The sequence below is a fragment of the Pinus tabuliformis genome, chromosome 6, assembly GCF_031772625.1.
Source record: "Pinus tabuliformis cultivar Carrire ecotype Pingquan chromosome 6, CPIR1, whole genome shotgun sequence".
Taxonomy (NCBI): Eukaryota; Viridiplantae; Streptophyta; class Pinopsida; order Pinales; family Pinaceae; genus Pinus; species Pinus tabuliformis.
Window position 1 is genome coordinate 1,182,035,227 of NC_142292.1, and position 26,440 is coordinate 1,182,061,666.

A 26,440-nucleotide genomic window follows, 5' to 3' on the forward strand; every position below is an offset into this window, starting at 1 on the left:
AGGATGACTATGTCTTGGTCTAGAAGTGGCATCATAGGTCAAGGGTCATGGTCTTGGTATTTGTCAATTGGAATCTCTATAAGAAGAATTTTGTGCAGGTTTTCCTCTCAAAGAGTGAGAGGTTTTGGCCTTGGTAGAAAGCCAACATCTTGTGTTCTTGTCTCTTTGTTTTGGTAACTATTTGATAAACTGAGAAGGCACACTCTAACATTAACAAGCAAAGATTGTGTTAATAAGAAAACTTAAAAACACCTCACAAATAGTTATCATGTCTAGAAGAATCTCATTAACTTCATTTGCCCTAGATTCTTCAACAATAATGACATGTGTAATTGTGATTTTATGTAATTGATGAAAAGAAGAAAAATAAAACTATTATTGTAATGTTTGTCTCATGGGTTTCATGAGCATGGAATTTTATTTTAGTGATGGCTCCCATTGTGAGCCTTTAGGATTTGTCATCTAGTCATAAAAGTCAAATAGAGTCTATGTCATGTATGAAGGACCCTTCTTGGGTATGTTACATTGTGTATGAGTCATTAAATTAGTATGTAAGCCCTCCAAGGCCAAGCACAAATAACTCCTTCATGTTGGCTACAAAATGGAGTAAATAACCTACTCTAAGAGACATGTCAGCTCAAGCTCTTTCATGTCGGCTAATTACAGAGGCAAACCACTATAAATAGGCAGCTCAGCCTAAGTTTAGGAGACAAAATTTCAGAGACATAATTCGGTCAAGATCTGAAGTGTGAGGGTCATCAAGGGAGCCTAATTACCAGCAAGAAAGAAGGAAGGAGCAGTGAGGTATCTAAGTGTTGATTTGACACTGTTTTGTGGGCCAGCTAACCTCCCATGTGCGAGAGATCTCTGCTGTCTGTTGCAGGAAGAAGGCCGAAATATCAATCACTATAAGGAAAGTATTTTGGGTAAAGAACAAGGGTGATAGTGAGTTTAGTTGACCAACAAGCAATCTCGAGCTAAAGCGAAGGGTATTAAAGACTCAAACGTGACACTTCACACATGTTAGGATCTGAAACAGAGAAGAGGGAGCCGAGGTTTGGTATGTAGCAGTAAAGGAGGACGAAGTTTGACTTCCGTTGAAGGAAGAAGAAGCTTTGTGGCTTGGTCTTGGAGTGGCAAATAGGTCAAGGGTTTTGGTCTCGGTATTCGTCAATTGGAATCTCTATAAGAAGAAAAATTTGTTCGGGTTTTCCTCTTAAAGAGTGAGAGGTTTTGGCCCTAGTTGATAGCCTATATTTTGTGTCTGTTGTCTCTTTATGGTTTCTGCATTGGTAGTTGTTTGATGAAGAAGAACACTAATAACTTAAGTAAAAGAAGATCCTAATCTAAAGAATTAAAAAGCACTCACAAGCAGTAACTAATAGAAGAGAAATCTCATAATTACTATGCCCTAGATTTCTCAACACGAAGATCCTTCATATCAAATTCAAAAGCAAACTGCCTTTTACACTGAATAATAAGAGCTCAGCACATGTCAGAAACAAGTCATCAACATATAACAATAGGATCATAGGTGCATTCTTCACAACCTTAAAATAGAGGTTTGGATCGACATTGCTCTTGGTAAATCCCAATCTTGTCAGATAGCTATCAATTCGAGCATACTAAGCTCTTGGAGCTTGCTTGAGTCCATACAAGGCCTTCTTTAACCTGCAGACATAATATTCCTTTCCATGCACCTCAAAATCTTGAGGTTGCTTTAGGTACATCTCTTCTTCAATCACAACATTGAGGAAAGTAGTCTTCACATCCATCTGATGTAAATTCCATCCCAATGAAGCTGTAAGAGAAATAATAGATCTAATGGAGGTGTACTTGGCAATTGGAGAAAAGTCTCATCATAATCTTCTCTCTCTTCCCAGGAGAACCCTCTAGCCACGAATCGCACCTTGTATTTGTCAATACTTCCATTTGCAACATGCTTGATCTTGTACATCCACTTGGAAGTCACCACTGACTTCCCTCTGGGTTCGGCGCAATCTCCCAGATATCACTCTTCATGATGGATTGGTTGTCTTCATTCATGGCCTCCTTCCATACCTGCTGGCTAGTTGCTTCTTCATAAGTGGAAGGCTCTTGATTAATAAGGTTAGTCATAAGAGTTGCATAGCTAGAGAACCTTTTAGGTTTCTTAATTTCTCTAAATGTGCCATCAGTTGCTGCATGTCCTTCTGCTTCTTCCAATGTAGTGATCTTAGTCATGCTGTCTCTTTTTGATTTTTGGAACAACAACCTATTCCACAGGTTCAGAAAGCCCTTCTGGCTCTTCAAGACATTTTGTAGAACTTGAATGCTCTTCCTTCGAAGCCTCATGCTTTACTTCTTCATAGGAACCCATGGAGACTTCCTTAGACTTGCAATATGCAACCTTCTCATTAAAGGTGACATCCCGACTGACCTCAATCTGTCGCTGCTATGGAATGTAGATTCTTTAGGCCTTTGATTATTCATTGTAACCAACAAATATGCCTTTCTTTCCTGAATGTTCTAGCTTGTTCCTTTTATCCCGAGGAACATGAATGTAGATAGGGAAACCAAAGATTCTCATATGAACAACCTCTGACTTTCGTCTACAAAACCCTTCTTTAGGGGTCATGTCTTCCAAAATTCGATGAGAACTTTTGTTTTGAATATATACAACTGTCAACGATGCTTCTCCCCATAAGAACATTGACAAATCCTGATCATGCATCATAGCCTTCACAAATTCTTCAATGGACCTGTTCTTTCGTTTCGCCACACCATTCTGTTGTGGATTATAGGGAACAATCAACTCCCTCTTAATCCCAACATTATTACAAAAAGCAACAAGTTCTTTTGAGGTGTACACTCCTCCATTGTCAGATCTCAAAATCTTGATCTTCTTACTTGTCAAGTTGTCTACTTCAACTTTGAATTCCTGAAATCTCATGAAGACTTCTTCCTTGGTCTTCAGAGATAGATTCATGTATTACAAGAGAAGTCATCAATAAATGTCACATAGTACAATGAATCTCCAAGTGATCTTACAAGCATTGAGCCACATACATCAAAATGAATCAAATCTAAAACTTCTTTAGATCTATTGTCACTAATTGGAAATGGTTTCTTCGTGTTCTTTGCAAGAGCACAACCTTTACATGCAACTTCATGATCTATTTGCAATTCAGAGATGCTTGAAACTATTTGATTCAATTCAGGTAATGCTCTATAATGAGGGTGACTATATATTCTACGCCATAGCTCACTTGGATTGATTTCATCATGTACTAGGGCTTGAGCTGGTTAACTCACGAGCCTATACATTCTTCCTTCACGAATTCCAATAACCCTAGCATCATATATACTAGAGCCCTTGGACAATACAAGTACTTTTCCATCCACAAAAGCTACTCTGTCTCCTTTATCTTCTAAACATGAAATAGAGTCTAGATTCCTTTTCAAACCTGGTACATAGAGAACATTGCTGAGATGAACATTTTACTAGATTTCGGCTCAAAGGATGCCTTTCAATTCCTTTGACTGCGTAGCTGTGATTGTCTCCAAGCTCAACCCTTTGGGATAAACTCTTTTCCATCTTTCCATGATCTCCGGTCATATGTCTTGATGCACCATTGTCTACCAACCACATATTATCATCCTCTGCAATAGAAACTTTTAGAGCAGATCTGTCACCTTTAGGCTTCTTTGGATGTTCATCTTCAACATCGACTACAAAAGCATGTTGTTTTCCCTTTCGATTTTTGTTATTACCCATCTCAGGACAATCCCTCTTATAATGTCTCAAATTTTTAACAACCATAACATTGAATCTTTGACATATCCTTCCTTTTTTAGGGAGGAGGTGAACTTCTTCTTGATTTCTTGTGTTGAAAGCCAAACTTCTTCTTTCCTTTGTTCTTAAAGTGAGCTGCAAATGCTTGAGAAGCTTCTTCATTTTCATCTCTTGACATAAGCCTTGATTCTTCTTGATCACAAGAGGTCCATAGTTGATCAAACAAAGGAGCTTCCTTCTAGCTACTTATACTTGTTGCAAATGCATCCCATGATCTAGGTAGACCATTGAGTGCTATAGTCACAAGTTTGTTCTTAGAAATAGTTTCTCCAGTTGCTTGAATTTGGTCTTTTATTTGTGAAATCCTTATGAAATATGAAGCCATGGTGTCATCATTTGTCATCCTTATATCATGAAGCTCATTCTTCAAGCTCATGGCTTGACCAATATTCTTGATAGTGAATAGATTAGTTAGGGCATCATACATCTTCTTGGAAGTATTAAGCTTTGCAAAATAAGGAATTAGATGATCTCTAATGGAGTCCACTGTAAGACTCGTGGTAGTAATGTCATCCTCCTTAAACTTTTCCTTTCTTGCAGTATTTGCAGGTTCTACAACCTTTCCTATCACAATATCCAAAACTTTTTTCTTTGCAAGAATAAGATTAATTCTAAGCTTCCAAGCTTTGAAGTTTGAGGCTCCTTCCAACTTGTTCTTAGATTCGATAGAAGAAGCCATGGATGCAAATCAACAAGGACTTCAACAATAGTGATCACAATGTAGGATTTCCTCAAGGGTGATTTGAATGTTCCTTCTTTTTTACCAAAGCTCTGATTCCATGTTGATTTGCCAAGTGCAATAGAGCTTAGCACAATATTTCTAAAATATTGATAATTACTTTTGATGTTGATCTTCTTTTAAATTATCCCAATATATTATTCAACTACTATACTTCAGAAATTCAACCATACAAGAACAATAGAATAGTAGAGATCACAATGCACAAAGAGAAGACAAGATTTACCCTGGGTAAACCCACTAAGGGGAAAAACCGAACAACCTTTTCAATAGAGAAATTCTTTTGTTCAACGAGAGACACACCTAGACCTACTAGTCATCAACTAGGTCACAATTGGTCATACCCTCCAAGTCAAGCCTCCCAACCTGATCTAGCACTTCGCTTTGCCTGATTTGACCAAGAATTTCGCCCCCCAACAACTACCCAGAAATTTCGACCCCGACAACTGAAATTGCCCAGAAATATGCGTACTGCAGTGAGAGAGAGAGCCTATCCACACATGCGAGCTTGAGCTTGAGCGAGAGAGAGAGAGAGAGAGAGAGAGAGAGAGAATTCATCCTTCTTTTCGTCCTTGTCCTTCTTCATCTTCGCTAGGATGCCCTAAAGATTGTCTTCTTGAGAGAGTGTGAATTAGTGATAAGAGAATGAGGTCGAGTTGCCTTTATATAGTGATTTGCTGGGTCAAATGGGTGTGTTCTTTGCCTTGGGCCGACTTGAGTTGGAGGGAGGCCAACTTGACAAACTTGGAGCAAAAAAATTCAATTTCAAAAATTCAAATTTTCTTCTTCAAAGTATAATTTTCTTTTGACTCGAGCATTTAACTTATGCTTTAGAATAATCAATGTAAATATATCAAGTGGCCAAATATACATTATGAAGACAGACCATAGTTACAAAATTCAACATGAAATTGAGAGGCTCTGATTCAAATTTGGTGGATCCCACGATGTACAAACAATCAGGCAAAGTAGGACCAGCTGTCCAAGTGCATGTCATGGGATTGAGATTGTTAGACTAGATGCTCAAAGACAGGAGGTCTCTAAGAGCAGTATGCCTTCTATGAGTGGACCATGCTAGACAACAGGTATGCTTTAGTGACTAGGAAGTTGTAGTGGCAGAGGGATTAGCTAGGATTGCCACAGCAGGATCTATTACAATGTTAGAGGGAGCACCTAGTCAGGGTGAATGGAAAGTAGCTGTGGTGATGGATCCAGTGAAGGAAGCTGGTCAATTTATCCCTGAGCCGAGGCATGCGTCACAACATTTGTTGAGGTGCCGACATGGTACAGTTGGATATAGATTGAGATATTATGAAGTATGCTTGTAGGGATATACAAATTCATATTCAACAGAGTGTGCAGAAGACAGGAAGAGTACATCAGGATGTTGCTTCAGTTTGGGTGGGTTATGCTATGATATCCTCGATGAGTAAGAAACAGACATCTGTCGCACTCAACATTGCAGAGGTTGAGTGTATTACAACTAGTTTGGCAAGTTGCGAAGTAGTATGGCTTCTGAAGCTACTCAAAGGATTATTTGATCAAGTGGTATAGACTGTTGAAATTTGGTACCGGAGGACAGGTGGTTCCCTTAGGCTTTGATCTTTGGCCTAGGGAAAAGTGTCCAAAAGAATTTAATTTTTCTCCTAAAGTGACTTTATAATTTTATAAAGTTAAATCTAATTTAAAAGTGACTTTAAGTGATAAAGTTATTAAGTCTAATTTTAAAGTGACTTTTATAAAGTCAATGAAAAATTAGAAAGGAAAAGTGACTTTGGAAATAAATGACTAAGTGGGTCTTTATTAAAGTGGGGTGAATTAAAAAAATAGAAAGTGAGATTTAAATGAGCATTTAATCTCAACCATTGATCTAAATCTATTTCAGCCATTGGATTTAGAGATCACCCAAAAGTCACTTGGATCACCCAAAAGTCACTTGGAGTTATATTAAAGGAGAAAAGGAGGAAAAGGTCATTCATTCTTTCATGAGCAGATTGGGAGAAGGAGAGCAAGAGAAGAGAGATTTCTGAGCAGGAAGGAGAAGGAGACAGCAGCTTGGCACACATTCCAAGGCAGCAGTTGAGCAGATTTGTACAGCTGATTCAGCACATAGTGAAAGGCAGATTTTTGCACAAAAATCGAGGAGCAGTTTGCTGATTTTTCTGCACACAAAACGGAGGTCGTACAGCATTTATTGCTGTCCTGTTTGCTGTAATAGATTGCTGTGAGGCACTGTAAGTTGTAAATTTGCTTGCTGACTGAATAATTCTCACTGTAAAAAGACAATTTTCAGAAATAAAGAAGCTCTCAAACTGGTTTTCCCCAAGAGTTGTAGGGGGTTTTTCCAGGGTCAAGTTGACCAAAAATATCAGTGTTTTAATGTGTTTTAATGACTGTTTTTAATTGCTGATTTTTAATTCTGCAATTTCCAGCATTCTGAAAAATTTCCAGAATTTGTGTTTTCAGCAATATTTATTTATTTCAGTCTGTTAAATGTATGGTTATGGGAATGGGCATTTAACTACATGGGAGAAATAAGGAGAAACTGAAAACCGGGGTGGGAAAACAGAAATTTTTACATGGTATCGGAGCTTGAGTGCTGAAGGGCAGTTTGGGACAGCAAAAGGAAAAATTACAGTTGCTGATTTTTCACTCAGAAAATTCCAGCAAGCTGATTTTTTCATAAACAGCAGTTTTATCTTTACTACAGCAGTGCTATTTTTCAGTTTTAGGACAGCAGGATGTCATTGGGATTGAGGGTGGAGGATAGGCTGGATGGGCATATAAATTACAGCGTTTGGAAGGAGAGAATGCAGAGTATCTTTGAGGAGGCAGAAGTCTGGGATATCATGGTGCATACCGCACAGAACCCTGTTGTTGTGCCCACTGATGTTACTCAGTTGGCTGAGTATAAAAAGAAGAACAATAAGGGTAAGAGGCTGATTCTAGACGGAATCAAAGACCATTGCATTCCTCATGTGAGAGGAAAGAGCAATGCCCATGAGATGTGGACAGCATTGTCCAATCTCTACCAGAGTACCAATGAGAACCGGAAGATGGTCCTGAAGGAGAAGCTGAAGAACATTAAGATGGGTAATGATAGTGCAGCTGGATATCTCACAAAGATTACCAATGTGAGAGATGAGTTGGCAGCGATTGGAGAGGCCATTCCATCCACTGAGTTGGTGCGTATTGCAGTGAATGGCCTCCCCCGTTCATGGTTGAACTTTGCTGATGGGGTTTGTGCACGTGAGACCCTTCCCACATGGGAGAGGTTTTGGGATGATTGCATTCAGACAGAGATCAGGAAAGGACAGCTTGGGGCAGCCAAGCCAGTTGAGCAGGATGAGGATGTAGCACTGGTGGCAGGAGGCAAGAAAGGCAAAGGGAAGAAGCAGGCTTCCACAAGCAGTGGTGGGGGCAAAGGCAAAGGTAAAGGTAAACCGGGGAACACACAGAAGGACTATTCCAAGGTGAAGTGTTGGAATTGTCAAAAGATGGGACACTATGCAGTTGTGTGTCCGGAGAAGAAGAAGAAGAAGGGAAAGAACCAGGACGTGGCAGCTTCAGCTGAGATTGAGGACTTTGCAGGTCGTTTTGACCGGGAGTTTGCGTTCACTACATGTGATTCCTCTAGTGCAGGATCACCTGCCACACAGGTTCAGAGGGAGCATGCTTTTCCCTCGATTAGCGGAGCATCTACAGGTATTTGGTATGTGGACAGTGGGGCTTCACGTCACATGACAGGAGTCCGTGAGTACTTCTCAGAGCTTTCAGAGAGTGGCACTGATATTGAGGTAGTACTCGGTGATGACAGAGTTGTTAGAGCAGTCGGGGTGGGGACAGTGACATTTCAGAGGGAGTCCAAACCTCCCTTGAAGGTGTCAGAGGTTCTTTATGTGCCAGGGATGAGGAAGAACCTCATATCCGTCTCAGCTTTGGAGGACAGAGGATATGACGTACTGTTCAGGGGAGGACAGGTGTTGATGTATCCTAGGGACATTCCAGCTGATTCAGCTAGAGTGATAGGTGTACGCCATGCAAAGGTGTACAAGTTTGCATTTCAGCCCCTTTTGGCATTGAGCAGTAGTACCGACAGCAGAGCTAGCAGTTCTGAGCTGTGTGAGATTTGGCACCGCAGGATGGGACATATGTATCATGGAGCCTTGAGGACATTGCGGGAGATCACTACAGGTGTGCCAGATTTCAGTACTGATCACTTTGATACTTGCAGAGGTTGTGCGATGGGCAAATTTGCCAAATCCCCTTTTCCCATCAGTGACAACAGAGCGACGGGGATACTTGATTTGATTCATTCCGATGTGAGCGGTCGGATGTCTCATGTTTCCTTGAGTGGGTATGAGTACTATGTTTTATTCATTGATGATCACTCCAGGAGGACCTGGATTTATTTCTTGAAGACCAAGAGTGAGGTCTTCAAGCGGTTTCAGGAGTTCAGAGCTCTTGTGGAGACACAGACAGGCCGAAAGATCAAGTCCTTGAGGTCGGACAATGGAGGAGAGTACACCCTTGGAGAGTTTGTTGACTATTGTGCGGAGGCAGGCATTAGGAGGGAGTTCACTGTTCCTTACAACCCCCAGCAGAACGGGGTTGCGGAGAGGAAGAACAGATCCATCATAGAGGCTGCCAAAGCTATGTTACATGATCAGGGGTTGCCATTGTTCTTGTGGGCAGAGGCCTGCAACACAGTTGTTTACTTGCAGAACAGGAGTCCGCATCGTGCCTTGGGGCACATGACTCCGGAGGAGGCTTTCTCTGGGAAGAAGCCTGATCTTGGTCATCTTCATATCTTTGGATGCATTACATACTCCTATATACCCAAGGAGAAGAGGACCAAACTAGAGCCCACCGCAGAGAAGGGTATCTTTGTGGGCTACAGTGAGACCTCAAAGGCCTTTTGGATTTACATTCCTGCACAGAGGAGAGTTGTTGTCAGACGGGATGTGAAGTTCGAGGAGGACAGGGCCTTTAGGAGGTCACGGGAGTTAGAGTATCTGGATCAGCCAGACCCTCAGCAGCAGTTGAGTCAGTCGCAGGGATCCAGTGGGCAGGGATCAGGAGGATCCGGAGGTACATCTATGAGGATGTCCAGGTCCGTCAGTGAGCAGTGGCTCATCGAGCCAGAGGGGTGGTGCTCCGGACAGCATGCAGAGCAGTTCACAGAGCAGTTCACTAGGGAGTCCACTGATGGACAGTTCACACGGTACCTCAGCTTCTACAGGTTCAGGTGCAGGCAGGAGGACAACAGACAGACAGTCAGGAGTTCAGGCTACTGATGATGATGAGGAGGAGGAGTTTCATTCTCCGGTGGAAGAAGTGCGCTCAGGGAAGAGGAAGCCCAAGTGGCTTCAGGACACCTTGAGAGATGCCACATCTGTTGCTGAGCCGAAGAGGCCGGTCAGAGAGAGTAGACCACCTGAGAGGTTTTGTAGTTATATGGCGATGGTTACCAGCATCCTTGACTCTGAGCCTTCTAGCTATGAGGAGGCAGCTAGCCAGCAGGTCTGGAGAGAGGCCATGCAGGAGGAGTATTCTTCTATCATGAAGAATGATGTTTGGGAGGTGGTGCCGAGGCCTGAGGGCAAATCCGTGGTTACTTCCAGATGGCTTTACAAGGTAAAGCATGCTGTAGATGGCAGCATTGAGAAATTCAAAGCGAGGTTTGTGGCTAGAGGGTTCTCCCAGGTAGAGGGAGTTGATTATGAGGAGACCTTCGCTCCCGTGGCTCGATATACTTCAATCCGCTCCATTATATCGATAGCAGCAGAGATGGGTTGGAAGATCCACCAGATGGATGTGAAGACCGCATTTCTCAATGGCTTCATACAGGAGGAGGTGTACATTGAGCAGCCACAGGGCTTTGAGGTGCATGGGAAGGAATCCCATGTGTGCAGATTGAAGAAGGCCCTTTATGGCCTGAAGCAAGCTCCCAGAGCTTGGTACTCCAGGATAGATGCATACTTGCAGGGGATGGGTTTCACAAAGAGTGAGGCAGATCCGAACCTTTACTTTATTGTGATTGGTGAGGAGCCTCTCATTCTGGTGCTGTATGTGGATGACTTGATCATTACAGGTGCAGAGAGACTCATAGAGCACTGCAAGAGAGATCTTGCGGCGGAGTTTGAGATGAAGGACATCGGCTTGATGCATTACTTTTTGGGTTTGGAGGTGTGGCAGGAGGAGGGGCATTTCTTCCTGGGGCAGGGGAAGTATATTGTGGACATCCTTAGCAGATTCCACATGGAGGATTGTAGACCCATGTCGACACCGATGATCACCAACTGGAAGAAGCTTCATGCTTCGGATTCCGAGTTGGTGGATCCCACATTGTACAGGCAGCTGATTGGTTCCTTGATGTATTTGGTCAACACTAGACCAGATATCTGTTTTGCAGTCAACACGATGAGTCAGTTTATGTGTGAGCCTAGGAAGGTTCACTGGGTGGCTGCAAAACACATTTTGCGGTACTTGCAGGGGACAGTGGATTATGGTCTGGACTACAGGCAGGGAGATGGAGTGAGATTGGCAGGATACACTGATTCTGATTGGGCAGGTTGTGCTTCTGATAGGAAGAGCACTTCAGGGTGTTGTTTTGGGTTGGGTTCAGCAGTAGTGTCATGGTTCAGCCGGAAGCAGCAGTCAGTAGCACTGAGTTCAGCGGAAGCAGAGTATATGGCAGCCAGTCTAGCTAGTTGTGAGGCCATCTGGCTTCGCAAGATGTTGTTTGGCTTATTTGGTCAGCCGTTGAGACCTTCAGTGATTTACTGTGATAATCAGAGTTGCATTAAACTCACGGAGAATCCAGTATTTCATGACAGGTCAAAGCATATCGGGATCAGATATCATTTCATCAGAGACTATGTTCAGAAGGGAGCTGTGAAGCTTGAGTATATTTCCACTGATGAGCAGGTTGCAGATATCCTTACCAAAGCCTTACCACGGGGCAAGCATGTCTACTTCAGAGACAAGATGGGTGTGGTGAGGAACACCTTCCTCGGTAAGAGGGAGTGTTGAAATTTGGTACTGGAGGACAGGTGGTTCCCTTAGGCTTTGATCTTTGGCCTAGGGAAAAGTGTCCAAAAGAATTTAATTTTTCTCCTAAAGTGACTTTATAATTTTATAAAGTTAAATCTAATTTAAAAGTGACTTTAAGTGATAAAGTTATTAAGTCTAATTTTAAAGTGACTTTTATAAAGTCAATGAAAAATTAGAAAGGAAAAGTGACTTTGGAAATAAATGACTAAGTGGGTCTTTATTAAAGTGGGGTGAATTAAAAAATAGAAAGTGAGATTTAAATGAGCATTTAATCTCAACCATTGATCTAAATCTATTTCAGCCATTGGATTTAGAGATCACCCAAAAGTCACTTGGATCACCCAAAAGTCACTTGGAGTTATATTAAAGGAGGAAAAGGAGGAAAAGGTCATTCATTCTTTCATGAGCAGATTGGGAGAAGGAGAGCAAGAGAGCAAGAGAGATTTCTGAGCAGGAAGGAGAAGGAGACAGCAGCTTGGCACACATTCCAAGGCAGCAGTTGAGCAGATTTGTACAGCTGATTCAGCACATAGTGAAAGGCAGATTTTTGCACAAAAATCGAGGAGCAGTTTGCTGATTTTTCTGCACACAAAACGGAGGTCGTACAGCATTTATTGCTGTCCTGTTTGCTGTAATTTCCAGATTGCTGTGAGGCACGGAAAAGGAGATAAGTTGTAAATTTGCTTGCTGATTTTTTGCTGAATAATTCTCACTGTAAAAAGACAATTTTCAGAAATAAAGAAGAGCTCTCAAACTGGTTTTCCCCAAGAGTTGTAGGGGGTTTTTCCAGGGTCAAGTTGACCAAAAATATCAGTGTTTTAATGTGTTTTAATGGCTGTTTTTAATCGCTGATTTTTAATTCTGCAATTTCCAGCATTCTGAAAAATTTCCAGAATTTGTGTTTTCAGCAATATTTATTTTTTTCAGTCTGTTAAATGTATGGTTATGGGAATGGGCATTTAACTACATGGGAGAAATAAGGAGAAACTGAAAACCGGGGTGGGAAAACAGAAATTTTTACATAGACAACTGTGATATATTGTGACAACCAAAGCTATGTAAAGCTTTTAGAAAATCTAGTTTTTGATGATAGGTCAGAGCATGTTGAGATCAAGTACCGCTGCATCCGAGACATGGTACAGAAGGGACAAGTAAAGCTCTAATACATTTCTACGAACAAGAAAATTGCTAACATTCTCACAAAGCCTCTGTCCTAGATGAAGTTTGTCTATTTCAGGGACAAGCATGGAGTGGTTGAGAATGCTTCCCACAATTAGAGGGAGTGTTGATGTTGTAACTTTAAGGGCAAATATTCTCCTTAGGTCAAGGGTATTGACCAGGTGCCATGTAATGTGGCTAGGGAGATTGGCCCAAAGAGCATTAGGGCCCGAAGTGCTCCCCCTTTCAGAAGGTTCTGACCATATTGCCAAGAGTTACTTGGGTATTGGGTAGAGTGAGTGCCCCATAGCATCGAGCAACTGTTTTACCCTTTAAGTATCACTTGACGACATGAGGGAATGGTAAATTGGCTTAGGGTTTCACCATTGGTCAGGGAAATTGACTTGGTTCCAAGTGACGACTTGGATAGTTGGTGACCTAGGACTAGTCTTGTGTTTACTCTGGTCAAGGGGTACCTGACCATATCACCAAAGGGTATTTGGCTAGTGGGTGACTAGATCCTTTGCAAAGGATATTTGGCTAGTGGGTAACTAGATCCTTTGCATGATGCTGATGCAGGATGCTTTCCACATGGTTCTAGGATAGAACATGAAGTGGATGGATACATTAACATAGCGGGCTCATTCAATCTTTTCTTGGGATGGAGAAATTGTTCAGCAAAGTGGATATTTGAGGAAGTCAAGGTGAATACCTCCCTAGCTAAGAGGGAGTGTTGATTTTTGAGTCGCTGCGGGAGGTATTCCCCAGCTACACAAGTCAGCCCATGAATGGAATTAAAAGGAGGGAAAAATAAAATTTAAATTTGAATTTAAATTTCTCAGTTCTTCTCAAATTCATCAGGTCGGCCCAACCAAGGAGACATGTTCTTTGGGCACCCTAAGTTCACTATAAAAGGGCCATTAGCCCTTCTCATTTCACACAGATAGCAATCTCACTTGTGAAGAGAAGATCTAAAAGAGAGAAGCTGCAGATCAGCTAAAGGAGGACAAGTTGAGACATATTTTTGTGATTTCAAGAGAAATTTATCTTGGTGAAGGAGGCCGATTATCCTCCTAAGCTCTGTCTGCTGGATGTGAGAGAGAAGGAGGCTGTGATATCTATCTGAGGTCCTGGATGAGTGGAATAGGGGGGCGGGGGGCAGGTGGGGGAGGGGGTGAAGCCCTAGAAGGAGGGCTCAGGCCTTGGATTTTCTGAGCAAAAGTATAGGAGAGGGCTGTAGGCAGTCTGAGCTAGGCTGCAGGCTGATATAAGAAGACTACAGGTAGAAGAGAGGGACCAAGAGGCCTCGAAGGCATGTGGAGCAATGCTGAGGTACTTCAAGCCTAGGAGAGGCCAACGAAGGAAGTAAAGGGGTGCTGTTTTGTGAAGTAAGGGCTGCTGGAGTTGAGATTTGTGAAGTCTGTTAGGGCTGAGTTAGGGAAGTAGGCTGGCAGCAGATTGACCTGTCCCTAAGGGTAGCAGAAGGCCAAGGGTTTGTCTGTACAGTCACCATTGAAGTTCTGAAGTCTGTTTGACCTGCACTAATTTTTGGTCTCGGTTGACCAAGTTTGATTGTACCTTTGCTGAACTGAAATATTTCTCCTAGAAAAGATTGCTAAGTTTTCTCCCAAGTCTGGGTTTCCCTGGGCAAAATTTTGGTGTCTATTGTGCATGGCTTTTCTACTGTGATCCTTACTGTTCTATTGCATTTACAGTTGAATTTTGTCAAGTATAATTGCTTAATGATAGCCTGGAATGTGCTAAAGTAATACTGTATATCATTGGAAGTAATTATCAGTTGCAGAAAATTGTGCTTGTCTAATTAGCACTAGAAAATCAATAGTAATAACTCAATATTGAGGGCTTAATAATGGTTTTTAGGGTTAACATGGAGCTTGTCTAGGGCTTAAAATACCCATATGCTTTTATTGGAAGAGAATCCCCATTTGTAGTGTTGACTATGATAAGGATATCTAGTTGTCAACTAGCATATTGTTGTTTAAAGCTGTGCATGCATTTGATTCACTGATCCCTATTGATCTTAGTCTTGTGAATTTTGAAAGGAAAATCAAAATCTCATCCTAAATTCTTGAGAAAATGCAAGCAGAAATATGAAATTGCAAAATGAATGTGAATAGAATAATCAAGACTAAAGATACTTTAGGAACAAGTACATGCCTCGAGATCATGTGATGTCAATTCAATAATCTATAATCCAAGTAGTTTGAAGATTGACAAGTAATATGTGTAAAACTTCCGCCATGATATTGTGGGCCATTCATCATCTTTCCATCCCAAATAAGAATCTCCATCACCACTAGACACGTTACTTTTTGCGTGGTTAAGAACATTTCTCCACCAACACCCTCTAAAGTAGAAGTAAGGAATATTTATTATTTCCCTTGTATAGGGGTGTATTAAGAAACCAAATGGTCTTCTTCCCGGCAAGGCCATATAACATTCCACTCATCTCTTTCTGGTTATTAACACTTAAGGATCTATTACGCCTTGCACATGTACTTTCTCTACTGGATATGCAATGACCTTCCAATCTTGCTCTACTGGATATGCAGTGGCGTTTCATTCTTGAGATATATAGCTTTCAAATTTGCATAGGAGCTATTGTAAATCAGGGAGGAAACCAAATAAAATCAGTTTAAAACTGTTGTGTTTAGTGAAAATTTTCCCTTTTGCAATTTCGTATAGTTTCAAACTAATTGCACTACTTGAATTTCAAGTTATTCTTAATATCATTATTTGAGTAATTGCTTGTTGTTTTATGTAGAGTATTTTTTACTTGCATTTTGGTCTTCTTTTTGTATTTGATGGCATAGTTTTAGTTCTGATTCTATCTTCAAAATTCTGTTGGTAGCTCCCCGTAATTACATTTGATATGTATACAGAAACGTCTTGAGATGCTCTTGATGGTTATAACTTAAAAAAAACATTTAACTTATTTGTATCATATGCATTTTGAAATCCAATCAGGTATTTTGTTGTGCTAAGCCTTGGTATCCTGTAGCATCTGATAGACAAAAATTGATTGCAATACCTTCTCATATGTATAGTCCTTGATTTGAAAAAATTATATATTCGTATTCCAATTCTTCGGGTATTTTTCTTTCATGATTAACTTATCTAAATTTGGGTGCATATATTGCCTTCTTAGCATAATTTTTTTTATGGATTCAATGATCATAATGCATGTATTTGTGCTGCTAATATGTCTACAAACTTTGGATCAATATCACATTGGTTTAATATAAATTTGCTTCAAATCCAGATAACATTTTTAATGATAGAAATCATAATTTAAACAGGTTTTATGTCAAAGATATCATCGTGATTTCTGTTGAAAGAAATGTCTAATTTACTTATAATAGGGTTGGTGGTGTGGTGGTTTTGGCTATGGACTTTGGATTGGCACCCTTGTTGCCTCAGGGTTCTCTGTGATTCCTATCTCTTCAATGGTTTGGAAGAAACACTTTGACTTGCCTGGAAGAAACTTACCGAAGGTTTGTCTATCATCCCAACATACTTGCTTTATTATTACTTGTTTAAAAATTTGCTTTTCCTAAATGGTTTGTTTATGCTGAATTCAACTTTAATTGGTCAGCTTCTAGTTATAAGACAAGCAACTATATAGTGATCAAACCTACATGGATACTTGAAGCAGAGAACTTTAAGATATGCAGAAATTATATATAAATATTTTATTAAAGAGATGAAATTACAGATGATGAATGTTTACAGTGGGTTGCCTGGCTTATATACCGCCATGGGCACCCTTTAGGAAAGGGCATGATCTTATGATCGTGCCCTTTTGTCTAACTAAACCTAAATTAAATAATAAACCTAAAATTAATTAATTTTTTTACATAACATTGCCTTCCTCTCGAAAGAATGCTTTGTCCTCAAAGCATATGTAATGACGGATGTTGTTGACAAAATGCTTCATTCTCCCAAGAAGCTTCTTCTTCGGGCAAGTCCTTCCACTTGATCAGATATTCCTTGATAGTACGATAACGAAGCTTTCTTTCTCTAGTAGACAAAATACCTTCTGGTTCTAAAATGACTCTTCCCTCATCATCTAGGGATGGAAGTGTTGTTTGTGCTGTTTGATTGTTACCTAGTGCCCTTTTAAGGCAAGATACGTGGAAGACGTTGTGAACACGACTTGTCTCTGGAAGGCTTAAACCATACGCAACTTGGGTAATCTTTTTGTTGATCTGATAAGGTCCATAAAACTTTGGTGCCAATTTGTTTTTTCCTTTCTGTTTTAAGGATAATTGTTTGTATGGTTGGAGCTTAACAAATACCCATTCTCCAACTTCAAACTCTCTTTCGGTTCTGTTACGGTCTGCTTGTTGCTTCATACGATTCCTTGCATTATTCAGGTTTTCTTTTAATATTTGGACGATTTTTTGGGTTTCTTCTAGTTGATCTTTAACAGTAGGTAGATTTGTTTGGACAATAGCTAGATCTTTCCATTTCGGGGGTTCATATCCATATAGGGCTTGAAATGGCGTCATTTTTGCTGATGTATGATAGGTGGAGTTCTACCACCATTCAACAAGCTGTAAGCATTGAGCCCATTTTTTTTTTTTTTCTGTAGCGTAGCAACGTAGGTAGGCCTCCAAACATTTATTGACAACTTCTGTTTGGTCATCTGTTTGCGGGTGATAAGCGGAACTCATATTTAGGTAAGTTCCTATATGGTTGAACAATTCCTTCCAGAAATTACCTCTGAACTTGGCATCTCTATCACTTACAATGACTTTTGGAAAACCGTGTAACTTATATATATTTTTGCAAAATATTTCAGCGATTTCTTTTGCTGAGTATGACTTCTTTATTGCCATAAAGTGAGCATATTTGGTGACTCTGTCGACTACTGCGAAAATCTTGTCCTTGCCTTCAGATACTGGTAATCCTTCGATAAAGTCCATTGAGATTTCTTCCCACTTCTGATTTGGAATGTTTAAGGGGTGAAGTAATCCTGATGTCGTAATATTTTCGCTTTTATTCCTTTGACATGTGTCACACTCTGCTACATAGTTCTGAATATCACGATTCATTCCCTTCCAAAAGAAGGATTGACGTGCATTGTAGTAAGTCTTAAAGAATCCTACGTGTCCAGCTGACGGTGAGTCATGTAATTCCTTGAGTATCTTAAACTTAAACTTGGAATTTGTATTTAGATATATTCTTCCCTTATACCATAGGATATCATTCTTCCACTCAAATTTTGAGTTATTGGGAAGGTTATTGATTATTGCTGTTACTTCTGGATCCTTGGCATACTCACTTCGAATTTCGTTAAGCCATTCAGGAACAACAACCGACATTGCAAGTAGTGTTGGTTCTTCATCTTTCCTGGATAAGGCATCTGCTACTACATTGTCTTTACCTCTTTTATGTAGTATTTCCAAGTCAAAAGTGACAATTTTTTCAATCCATTTTTGTTGTTCTTCGGAAAGTGTTTTTTGTTGAAGGAGATGTTGGAGACTATTATGGTCTGTTCGAATAGAAAACTTACTTCCCAAAAGATATTGCCTCCACTTAGCTAGTGCGTGCATGATGGCGAGCATTTCTTTGTTGTATGTGGATTTGAGGCGTTCTCTTTTATTGAGCTTCCTACTTTCAAAAGCTATTGGATGTCCTTGTTGCATTAGTACTGCACCTATACCGAATCCAGAAGCGTCACATTCAATGATAAATGGTTTAGAAAAATCTGGTGTTGCTAATACGGGAGCATTAGACATAATTTCTTTTAATTTTTCAAAACACCTTCTTGCTTTCTCATCCCATAGAAACGAATTCTTCTTTAAAAGATTTGTTAGAGGTGCAGTTATATGTGCATAGTTTTTAATAAACCTTCGGTAATATCCCGTCAAACCTAAGAACCCTCTTAGCTTGGATATATTAATAGGTTTGGTCCATTCTTTTATAGCTTTGATTTTGTTAGGGTCCACCTTTACACCTTCATGGGATATATTGTGTCCAAGGTATTCTACTTCTTCCTTTCCGAAGGTGCATTTGGATTTTTTTGCATAAAATTGGTGTTCTTTAAGTATTGTAAGAACCTTATCCAAATGTTGCAAGTGCTCCTTCCAAGTTTTACTGTAAATTAGAATATCGTCAAAGAATACTAATACAAACTTTCTGAGATGTGGGCGAAATAATTCATTCATAGTTGCTTGAAACGTTGCTGGTGCATTGGTTAATACAAATGGCATTACTTTAAATTCATAATGACCTTCGTGTGTTCGGAATGCGGTTTTTGGTATGTCTTCTAATCTTATTCTAATTTGATAGTAACCTGATCTTAGGTCCAATTTTGAGAAATACCTTGTGCCATGTAGCTCATCCAACATTTCGTCGATAAAGGGGATTGGAAACCTGTTTTTAATTGTTATTTTGTTTAATCCCCTATAGTCAATACATAGCCTGAATGACCCATCTTTCTTCCTTACCAACACCACTGGAGCAGCGTAAGGACTTTTAATTTTCGAGATGATTCCACACCTTAAGAGATCTCGGATTAATCTCTCGATTTCTGTTTTTTGGTGATGTGGATATCGGTATGGCTTGATGTTAACCGGGTCTGATCCTGCCTTGACTTCTATTGTATGCTCAATTTCCCTATTAGGCGGCATCTTTAGAGGTAGGTCTTGAAATACTTCTTCATGTTTCCTGATTAGTTCTTGTATCTTTGGTGACTCTTCACTGGTCATATTTGCAGATAACATTTCTAACTGATGACATTGTACTACATAAGCAGGTGCTCCTCTTCGAATCATCTTCATCATCTGAGATGATGATACAATTTGATTTTCTGGTGCTTGGAACCCATGTAATTTGTACTTTTGACCTCCCCATTTGAATTTTATAAATTGTACTTGGTGGTTAGCGGCATAAGTACCTAAGGTTCATAACCACTGGACACCTAAGACTACATCTACTCCTAATGGTACTGTGAAAAACGAAGACTCTAAACTGAAGTCTTGAATTTGCAATTTAACCTTATGACATTTCCCCACCTTTTCAATCCTCTTACCGTCTGCTACCATTACCTTCATGTTTGGCAAGGGAAATGAAAAAATATTGAGTCTCTTGGCCATGGTTGCATCCAAAAAATTGTGTGTGCTACCAGAGTCAATGAGAACCACCACATTGTTCTTTTTAATGTGTCCCTTTAACTTTAGAGTTTGAGGTTGTGATATACCTGTCATAGCTGATAACGACACTTGCGGAATACTTTCGTCATCTAATTCTGGTGAGAATTCTGGGGCGTCTTCTGTGTCTTCTATGTCATAATCTTCACTGTTTGAATCATTGGTTGCTTCACAATTATATATGTTTTTTGGTTCTTTCCCTTTAGCACATCTATGTTTGGGGTCCCACTTCTCACCACAACGCTTGCATTTACCCTCCTTTATCCTTTGCGCTTCCACATTAGATTTTTCATCTTCACGACGATGTGGTGGAACATATCTTGTATTTTTTGCGTCCGCATACTGAGGTGTTCTCTGTCTTGAATATGTTTTTTCGGCTTTTGACCAAAATATGTGTTCGAATTTCTTTTCAGCTGTTTTTGCTTTTCGTCTTGCTACTTCTATTGATGAAATGTCATGCATCTCGATTCTCAAGTTCTACTTGTAAATGGGTTTTAAGTCCCGAGATGTATGACTGAATTAAACGAGATTCTGATAACCCAGGTACTCGAGTTACTAAGGTCTCCCATTCTTGAGTGTATTCATCCACACTTCCTTTTTGTCGTAATTTGATGAGTTTTGAAAAGAACTCTTCTTCTTTTACACCTTGAAATCTTTTAAAAAAAGCATCTTTAAATTTTCTCCAGCTAATGATGTGTGTTGTTTTTTTCCACCACATATACCAGTTATATGCTTCTCCTTCCATTTTCATGGATGCATGTCTGAGCTTTTCGTCATCGTCAGTGATGTCATATATCTCAAAGTATTCTTCTGCTTTATTTATCCATGCAACATTGTATTTTTCGTTTCCATCGAATTTAGGCATCTCAACCTTTGCCCTCTTCTGGTATGTGGCTAATGGTTGAGCAAAAAGAGGGTGTTGATTAATAAGGGTATCCCAAAGTTGCTTGTTTGTAAAGGCCGTGTTACTTGCTTCTTGATGGGGTGTCGCTGATTTTATTGGGGATTCAACCTTTTCATGAGAATCTGTTGACTTTGTTGAATCTAATGAGAGGTGTTCTTGATTCTCTTCACTTTCTTTTAATAGCTCTTCGGGTGTACAATTCGACCTTTTACACAGAAGTTTCAACATTGTTAAAGCATCTCTGATGTTTACTTTTGTTTGGACATGTTGACTTTCCATCTTTATCTCTATTCGATTTGTCGTATCTTGAAGATTTTGATTTTGTCAGCTTGCTCCCCAAGCTTGCTCTCGACTTCATTTAATCTTTTACTGACCTCGTCGTGGTTGTTATTTATCTTATGCTCTGCGTCAACCAATTTTTTCTGGAAATCCGCCATTGTCATTGTCGACATTGAGCGGGTTTGCGGGGGCGTGTATTTATCTGCCAGCTTAAGTTTTTTTTTTTTTTGTTAAATTAAATTAAATTAATTTAATAATTTAATTTAATTAATAATTTTTTTTAAATTATAATAATTATATTTTATAATTATTAACCTTATATATATAAAAAAATTAAAGTTATAAATTATATAACTTTTAATTAAATTATATATATATTATATATAAATTAAAATATGATATACATATATTATAACTAAATCACGTTATAATTATTTTTTATATATATCATAAACTTGTGAACAATCACGTCGATTGACTGAACCCTTTGACTATTCAAAAATGTATCGAATATCACCGCAGGCTGGCTATGGTCGATGGTGGTGTATGGGACGGACGCAGCGGGGATGGACTGAGACAACAGGGATAGTGGAAGTCTGTGGGCAGCGGACGGACGACAGGCTGTGAGCAGCGGACGGACAACGGAATGGGGATAGTGGAAGTCTGTGGGCAGAGGACGGACGACAGGCAGTGAGCAGCGGACAGACAATGGAATGGAATTTAGATGGTGGGCACAGTTGGATGGCAGAGAACACGACACAGGTAGACAGTAAATGTTGGGCGTTAGACAGCAACAACGGAACTGGGACCAAAATGAACCTGGACTGTGTACCTCTGGACCAAGAACGAACTGCTCTGATACCAGATGAAGCAGAGAACTTTAAGATATGCAGAAATTATATATAAATATTTTATTAAAGAGATGAAATTACAGATGATGAATGTTTACAGTGGGTTGCCCGGCTTATATACCGCCATGGGCACCCTTTAGGAAAGGGCATGATCTTATGATCGTGCCCCTTCGTCTAACTAAACCTAAATTAAATAATAAACCTAAAATTAACTAATTTTTTTACATAACAATACTAGTATAATATTAGAAAGTTTTTGATTCACATGATAACTAATTTTAGAGATGTTATTTACATTATTCATATACATGCATATGTGTATATATACTGTATATGCACACAAATAAGGCCTGCCCATCTTTCTTCATTTATATACATACTTAAAGCTTATACCTATAACCTTGCAGTCCCATACATGATGAGTGGTTTGGGGTTGCATGCCATGCCCTGTAGATTCACATGCTTCAAAGGGTTTGCATGCAATGGCTCTTGTGGGTTCTTAAAGCATAAAGATTAGCCCGAGTATGTGAAATAACGCATTTGTTTTTGCTACAAACAAACAAGAGAAATTGTTGGGAACAAGTCCCCTAGAGGCAATTTTGGGGTTAAAAGCCCAAGTTTTGGGGCAGAAAGCCTGAGTTTTTGTATTAAAAGTGTAAAGTCTCTACGTTTTGTGGTCGCGGAGCGCGAAGATGTAAAAGTGTCATAAAGGGTTTCCACCCTTCATTTATGTAAGTCTTGTCGGCTTTAAGAGATCTACCCATGGTTTGCGGACCATGGGATTGTATAAAAAGGGAAGTCTTAGAAGAGTCTAAGGGAGTTCAGTGCTTGGATGGTTATGTAATGGGTCAGTAAGAGCTAAGAGCGAAGAGTCTTAGCGTAGGAAAGAGGCTCTGCAGCTGTTTGCGTAGAGGCCTAGGGTAGAAGTCCGCAACTGAGTGCGCGGACCCCTGCAGCTGTGTGCGCAGGATAGTTAGAGTTTGTAAAGAAGATCTGAAGCATTAATAAAGAGGATTATTCTGAAACTACATGTGTTGAGCTATTTACTTTTGTTATGAATGTATGCGATTATGTTAAAAAGAATATTGGGTTTATGATTTAATGCTATATTGATGCGCGAATCTATATGTTTTACTTTGTTATATGAACGCAAGTAATAATATCTGTTTACGCAAAGAATATCTTAATGCATGTTGAAGTTATCAGATACTTAAGCCGATTAGGGTAAATGTAGAGGTAAGAACATTTACAGAAGCACGTAAGTAGATAAGTCACCTATTTAGGGTCCGCAAAGGATGATCGAAACCTTCGCGAAGGGCTAGAAGCCGAATAAGAGAAGTATATCGATAAGTCCTAAAAGGCTTATCGATCTGCACGAAGGCAAGTTTAGGGTATAAAACGACATCACTACCATCTCTGGGTGCGGAAACTTGGTTCCTGCATCCCCCCATATTGCTTCGGGTGAGACTTCAGTCCGCGCTCTGCAGATTGATGCCAAAAGGGCCAGTAATGTAGGGATTTGCTTGGCTAATTAACGCTGAACTTGGGTCAGGGCCCACTAAACCAACATAAACACTACCCACTTTTAAGACATGAAGGACACATTCAAACTCAAGAAACCTTTCCACTTATCGTTAATTCTCAAGTGGCTCCTATGGCATCAACATTCACCTAGTACATGCACCTAACTTGGTTCTAACTTTTTGTTACCGTGCAATATCACGGACTACTAACATTGGGAGAGGGGGGGGCGCGGGGGGGATGGCCATTTGAATTTAAGTTGTCATTGTAGTATTGCTTTTCCTTTTTTCTGCGCTATCGCCTGTTGGACAAGATACTTAAAATCCACATGACGTTTATTGGTATATTTGAAGGGATCTTAATCAGCACCTACGTATTTATGTATATTAAATATAGCATGTGGGGATAAAAAATAAATGTGGAAATTTCATGCATGTGGGCCAGTAATGCAAAAACTGGAATTTTACCTCGTTCCTAGAAGGTTTCCTTGATCTTAGCCCTAGATTTCCAGCCTTTAGGACGGCCCAAATTTAGAGTATAAAACAGCAGCAGAAAGATCACAATAATTCACTTCAAACAGCCCCATACTTCCTGGCAATTCAAGCAGAAAAGATACCAAACAAACAGACAAATTTCAGTCTCTTCTAAGATCCATATCAACTAATAATCATATCTGAAAATGCGCTTTTACAGTGATCATTACAGCAGTAAATTCAGTCCCTTATATTCTTCATTAGATGTCAAACGAAAATCACTTGACAATTTTCCCTTTTACTTATGTCCAATCAGCAAGACAAATGACTGTAAATAGTAAAGCATAAAGAACATATTGTTGATTTTCTAGTACCATACAGGACTATAACAATTTTCGAACTGATAACTACTTCCAATGGTACAATTTGACTTCTTTAGAACATTCCACTCATTAAGCAGTTATACTTGAAAATTTAAACCATTAACATTAAGATCCATAGAGCAGTAAAGATCACAATTAGACAATGAAACAAGAGACACCAAAATTACCCTGGGAAAACCCCACTCCAAGGGGAAAAACCCAGCAACCTTTCCTTATGAGAGAATGTCCAATTCAATCCAATTTGTACATCAAAATAGCATATCTTTGACAAGATTACATAGACAAATACTGACCAGCAAGATGACCTCCCACAAGTGCCAAGCCAACCCTCCAATATCCAATACAAAGATCCCTTCAATTTTGTCCATAAACAGGTTTGTAATTAGATCTGCCATAGGTCTCTGAGAGGGCCGAACTTCGGCCATTTCCCCAGCATCAGAACGCGCACTATTCCATAGAGATAATGTACCTGAGGTATGCATGGTTCCACAGAGATATAGTGCCACAGGTCCACATGGTTCCATAGAGATATAGTGACTCAGATCTGCAAGGTTCCATAGAGATATAGTGCCTCAGATCTGCAAGGTTCCATACAAATATAGTGCCTCAGACTTGCACACAAAACAGAGATACGTTAGATAATCTGAAATCTGCCTTGGAGGAGAGAGAATAGGCTCAATACATAGTGATTCATCCATGCAGACGGGCGTGTCTCTTGGGCAGGCTGACTTGATCATGGAGTGGCCGACTTAAAGACTTGTGGGGTACATATAAATTCAAACTTTTCTCTTTTGATTTTATTGATGAAAATACCAACCAAAGCTACCAATTTCCAACACATATATATAGCTGAAATTCAAAGCTGAAAATGACATATAATGTGGACAGCTGGAAACTTCATAAATAATTTCAAGATGAAGTGCAAAAACATATCATTGCCTTCTCTCAAGGTTAGTACAAAAATACAACTATCCAAAGGACCCTAAATAGGGTGAATCATCAAACCTTAGCTCAACCAAAGATAATCAAGTGCAAGAATCTCTCCAATGTTGATTTGGGATAGCACCGGATGTGCTCTAGCCACGAAATTTGATGGAGAGGTTGGGGCACATGAGATTTCCAATACCCAGAAAGGGTTTGGGCAAGTTTTAAAGAGATAAGGAGATATTAAAATAATTAATATTTTTAATGGAGTCCCTAAGTCTAAACTTAGGGGAAATAAAATATTAATGTGTATTAATATGAATCTGTGTTAGAATGGTCCAAAACACATGGATCGGCCAGATCTAATCTTAGCCGTTGATTAGGGACTTAATCTCGGCCGTTAAGATGTCAACAGGAAAAGTATAAGAGGAGGCTTGAGGGTCACTTGGAGAATACACCAGAGTGATCAGTCATTCTATTCTCTAGAGCGGGGTTTGCTAAGAGAGATAGAATCAATGATCGGGAGAGCGGCTGAGGGGCATTGAGTACAGAGAGACAGAGAGACAGAGATAGTGTCGTGAGAGCAGTAGAGCAGCCAGAGATAGTGATGTAGGAGCAGCTAGTGCTCACGCAGGGCCACGCAGAGGCAACCAAGTACTGCGCAGAGCACCATAGGGGCCAGCGTATCTGACGTAGAGGCTCAGAGAGATGACGCAGGGCCTCCTGGGGTTGACGCAGGCCAAGATAGGCGGACGCAGGGCCAACGTTGGGCTAGGAGAGGCTGACGCAGGGCCAACGTTGGGCTAGGAGAGGCTGACGCAGTCCAGATTGTGCAGACGCTGGGGTTTCTGGGGAAGATTGGTGTTGAGTAGCTGTCGAAACGATTATTTGGGGTCTCAACCAGTAGATTTGTGAGAAACAGAGAGATATTACTGCCAAGGAAATTCTCTGTTGGGGAGGCCAGTTTCGGCATCCAGATTGTACTCTGATATTGCTTAATAAGAAAACCCTCAAATAGCTGCACCAGTTTTCCCACATTGAGTTTTTCCGGGGACATTAGTCCAAAAATAATGCTATCATATGGTGTGTTTGTTCTTGTTTTTTTTAGTTGCTGATTTGTAATATGTTGAGCATGCACT

The 26,440-nt window shown here is 40.0% G+C and overlaps 1 protein-coding gene across 4 annotated transcripts in view; it reads left to right on the plus strand.

The window, feature by feature from the left end:
* The window catches only part of LOC149262980 (Holliday junction resolvase MOC1, chloroplastic-like), a 388,021-nt gene that overhangs the window by 191,107 nt on the left and 170,474 nt on the right, over positions 1 to 26,440 (plus strand). For 2 of the 4 annotated variants that reach the window (XM_089425562.1, XM_089425566.1), the window contains exon 4: positions 16,172 to 16,303. The exons of 1 other annotated variant lie outside the window; for it this stretch is intronic. In XM_089425562.1, coding sequence (XP_089281688.1) covers positions 16,172 to 16,303 — 132 coding nt within the window. The remainder of the gene's footprint in view (positions 1 to 16,171; positions 16,304 to 26,440) is intronic. One more of the 4 variants, XM_089425571.1, reaches the window with a different exon arrangement.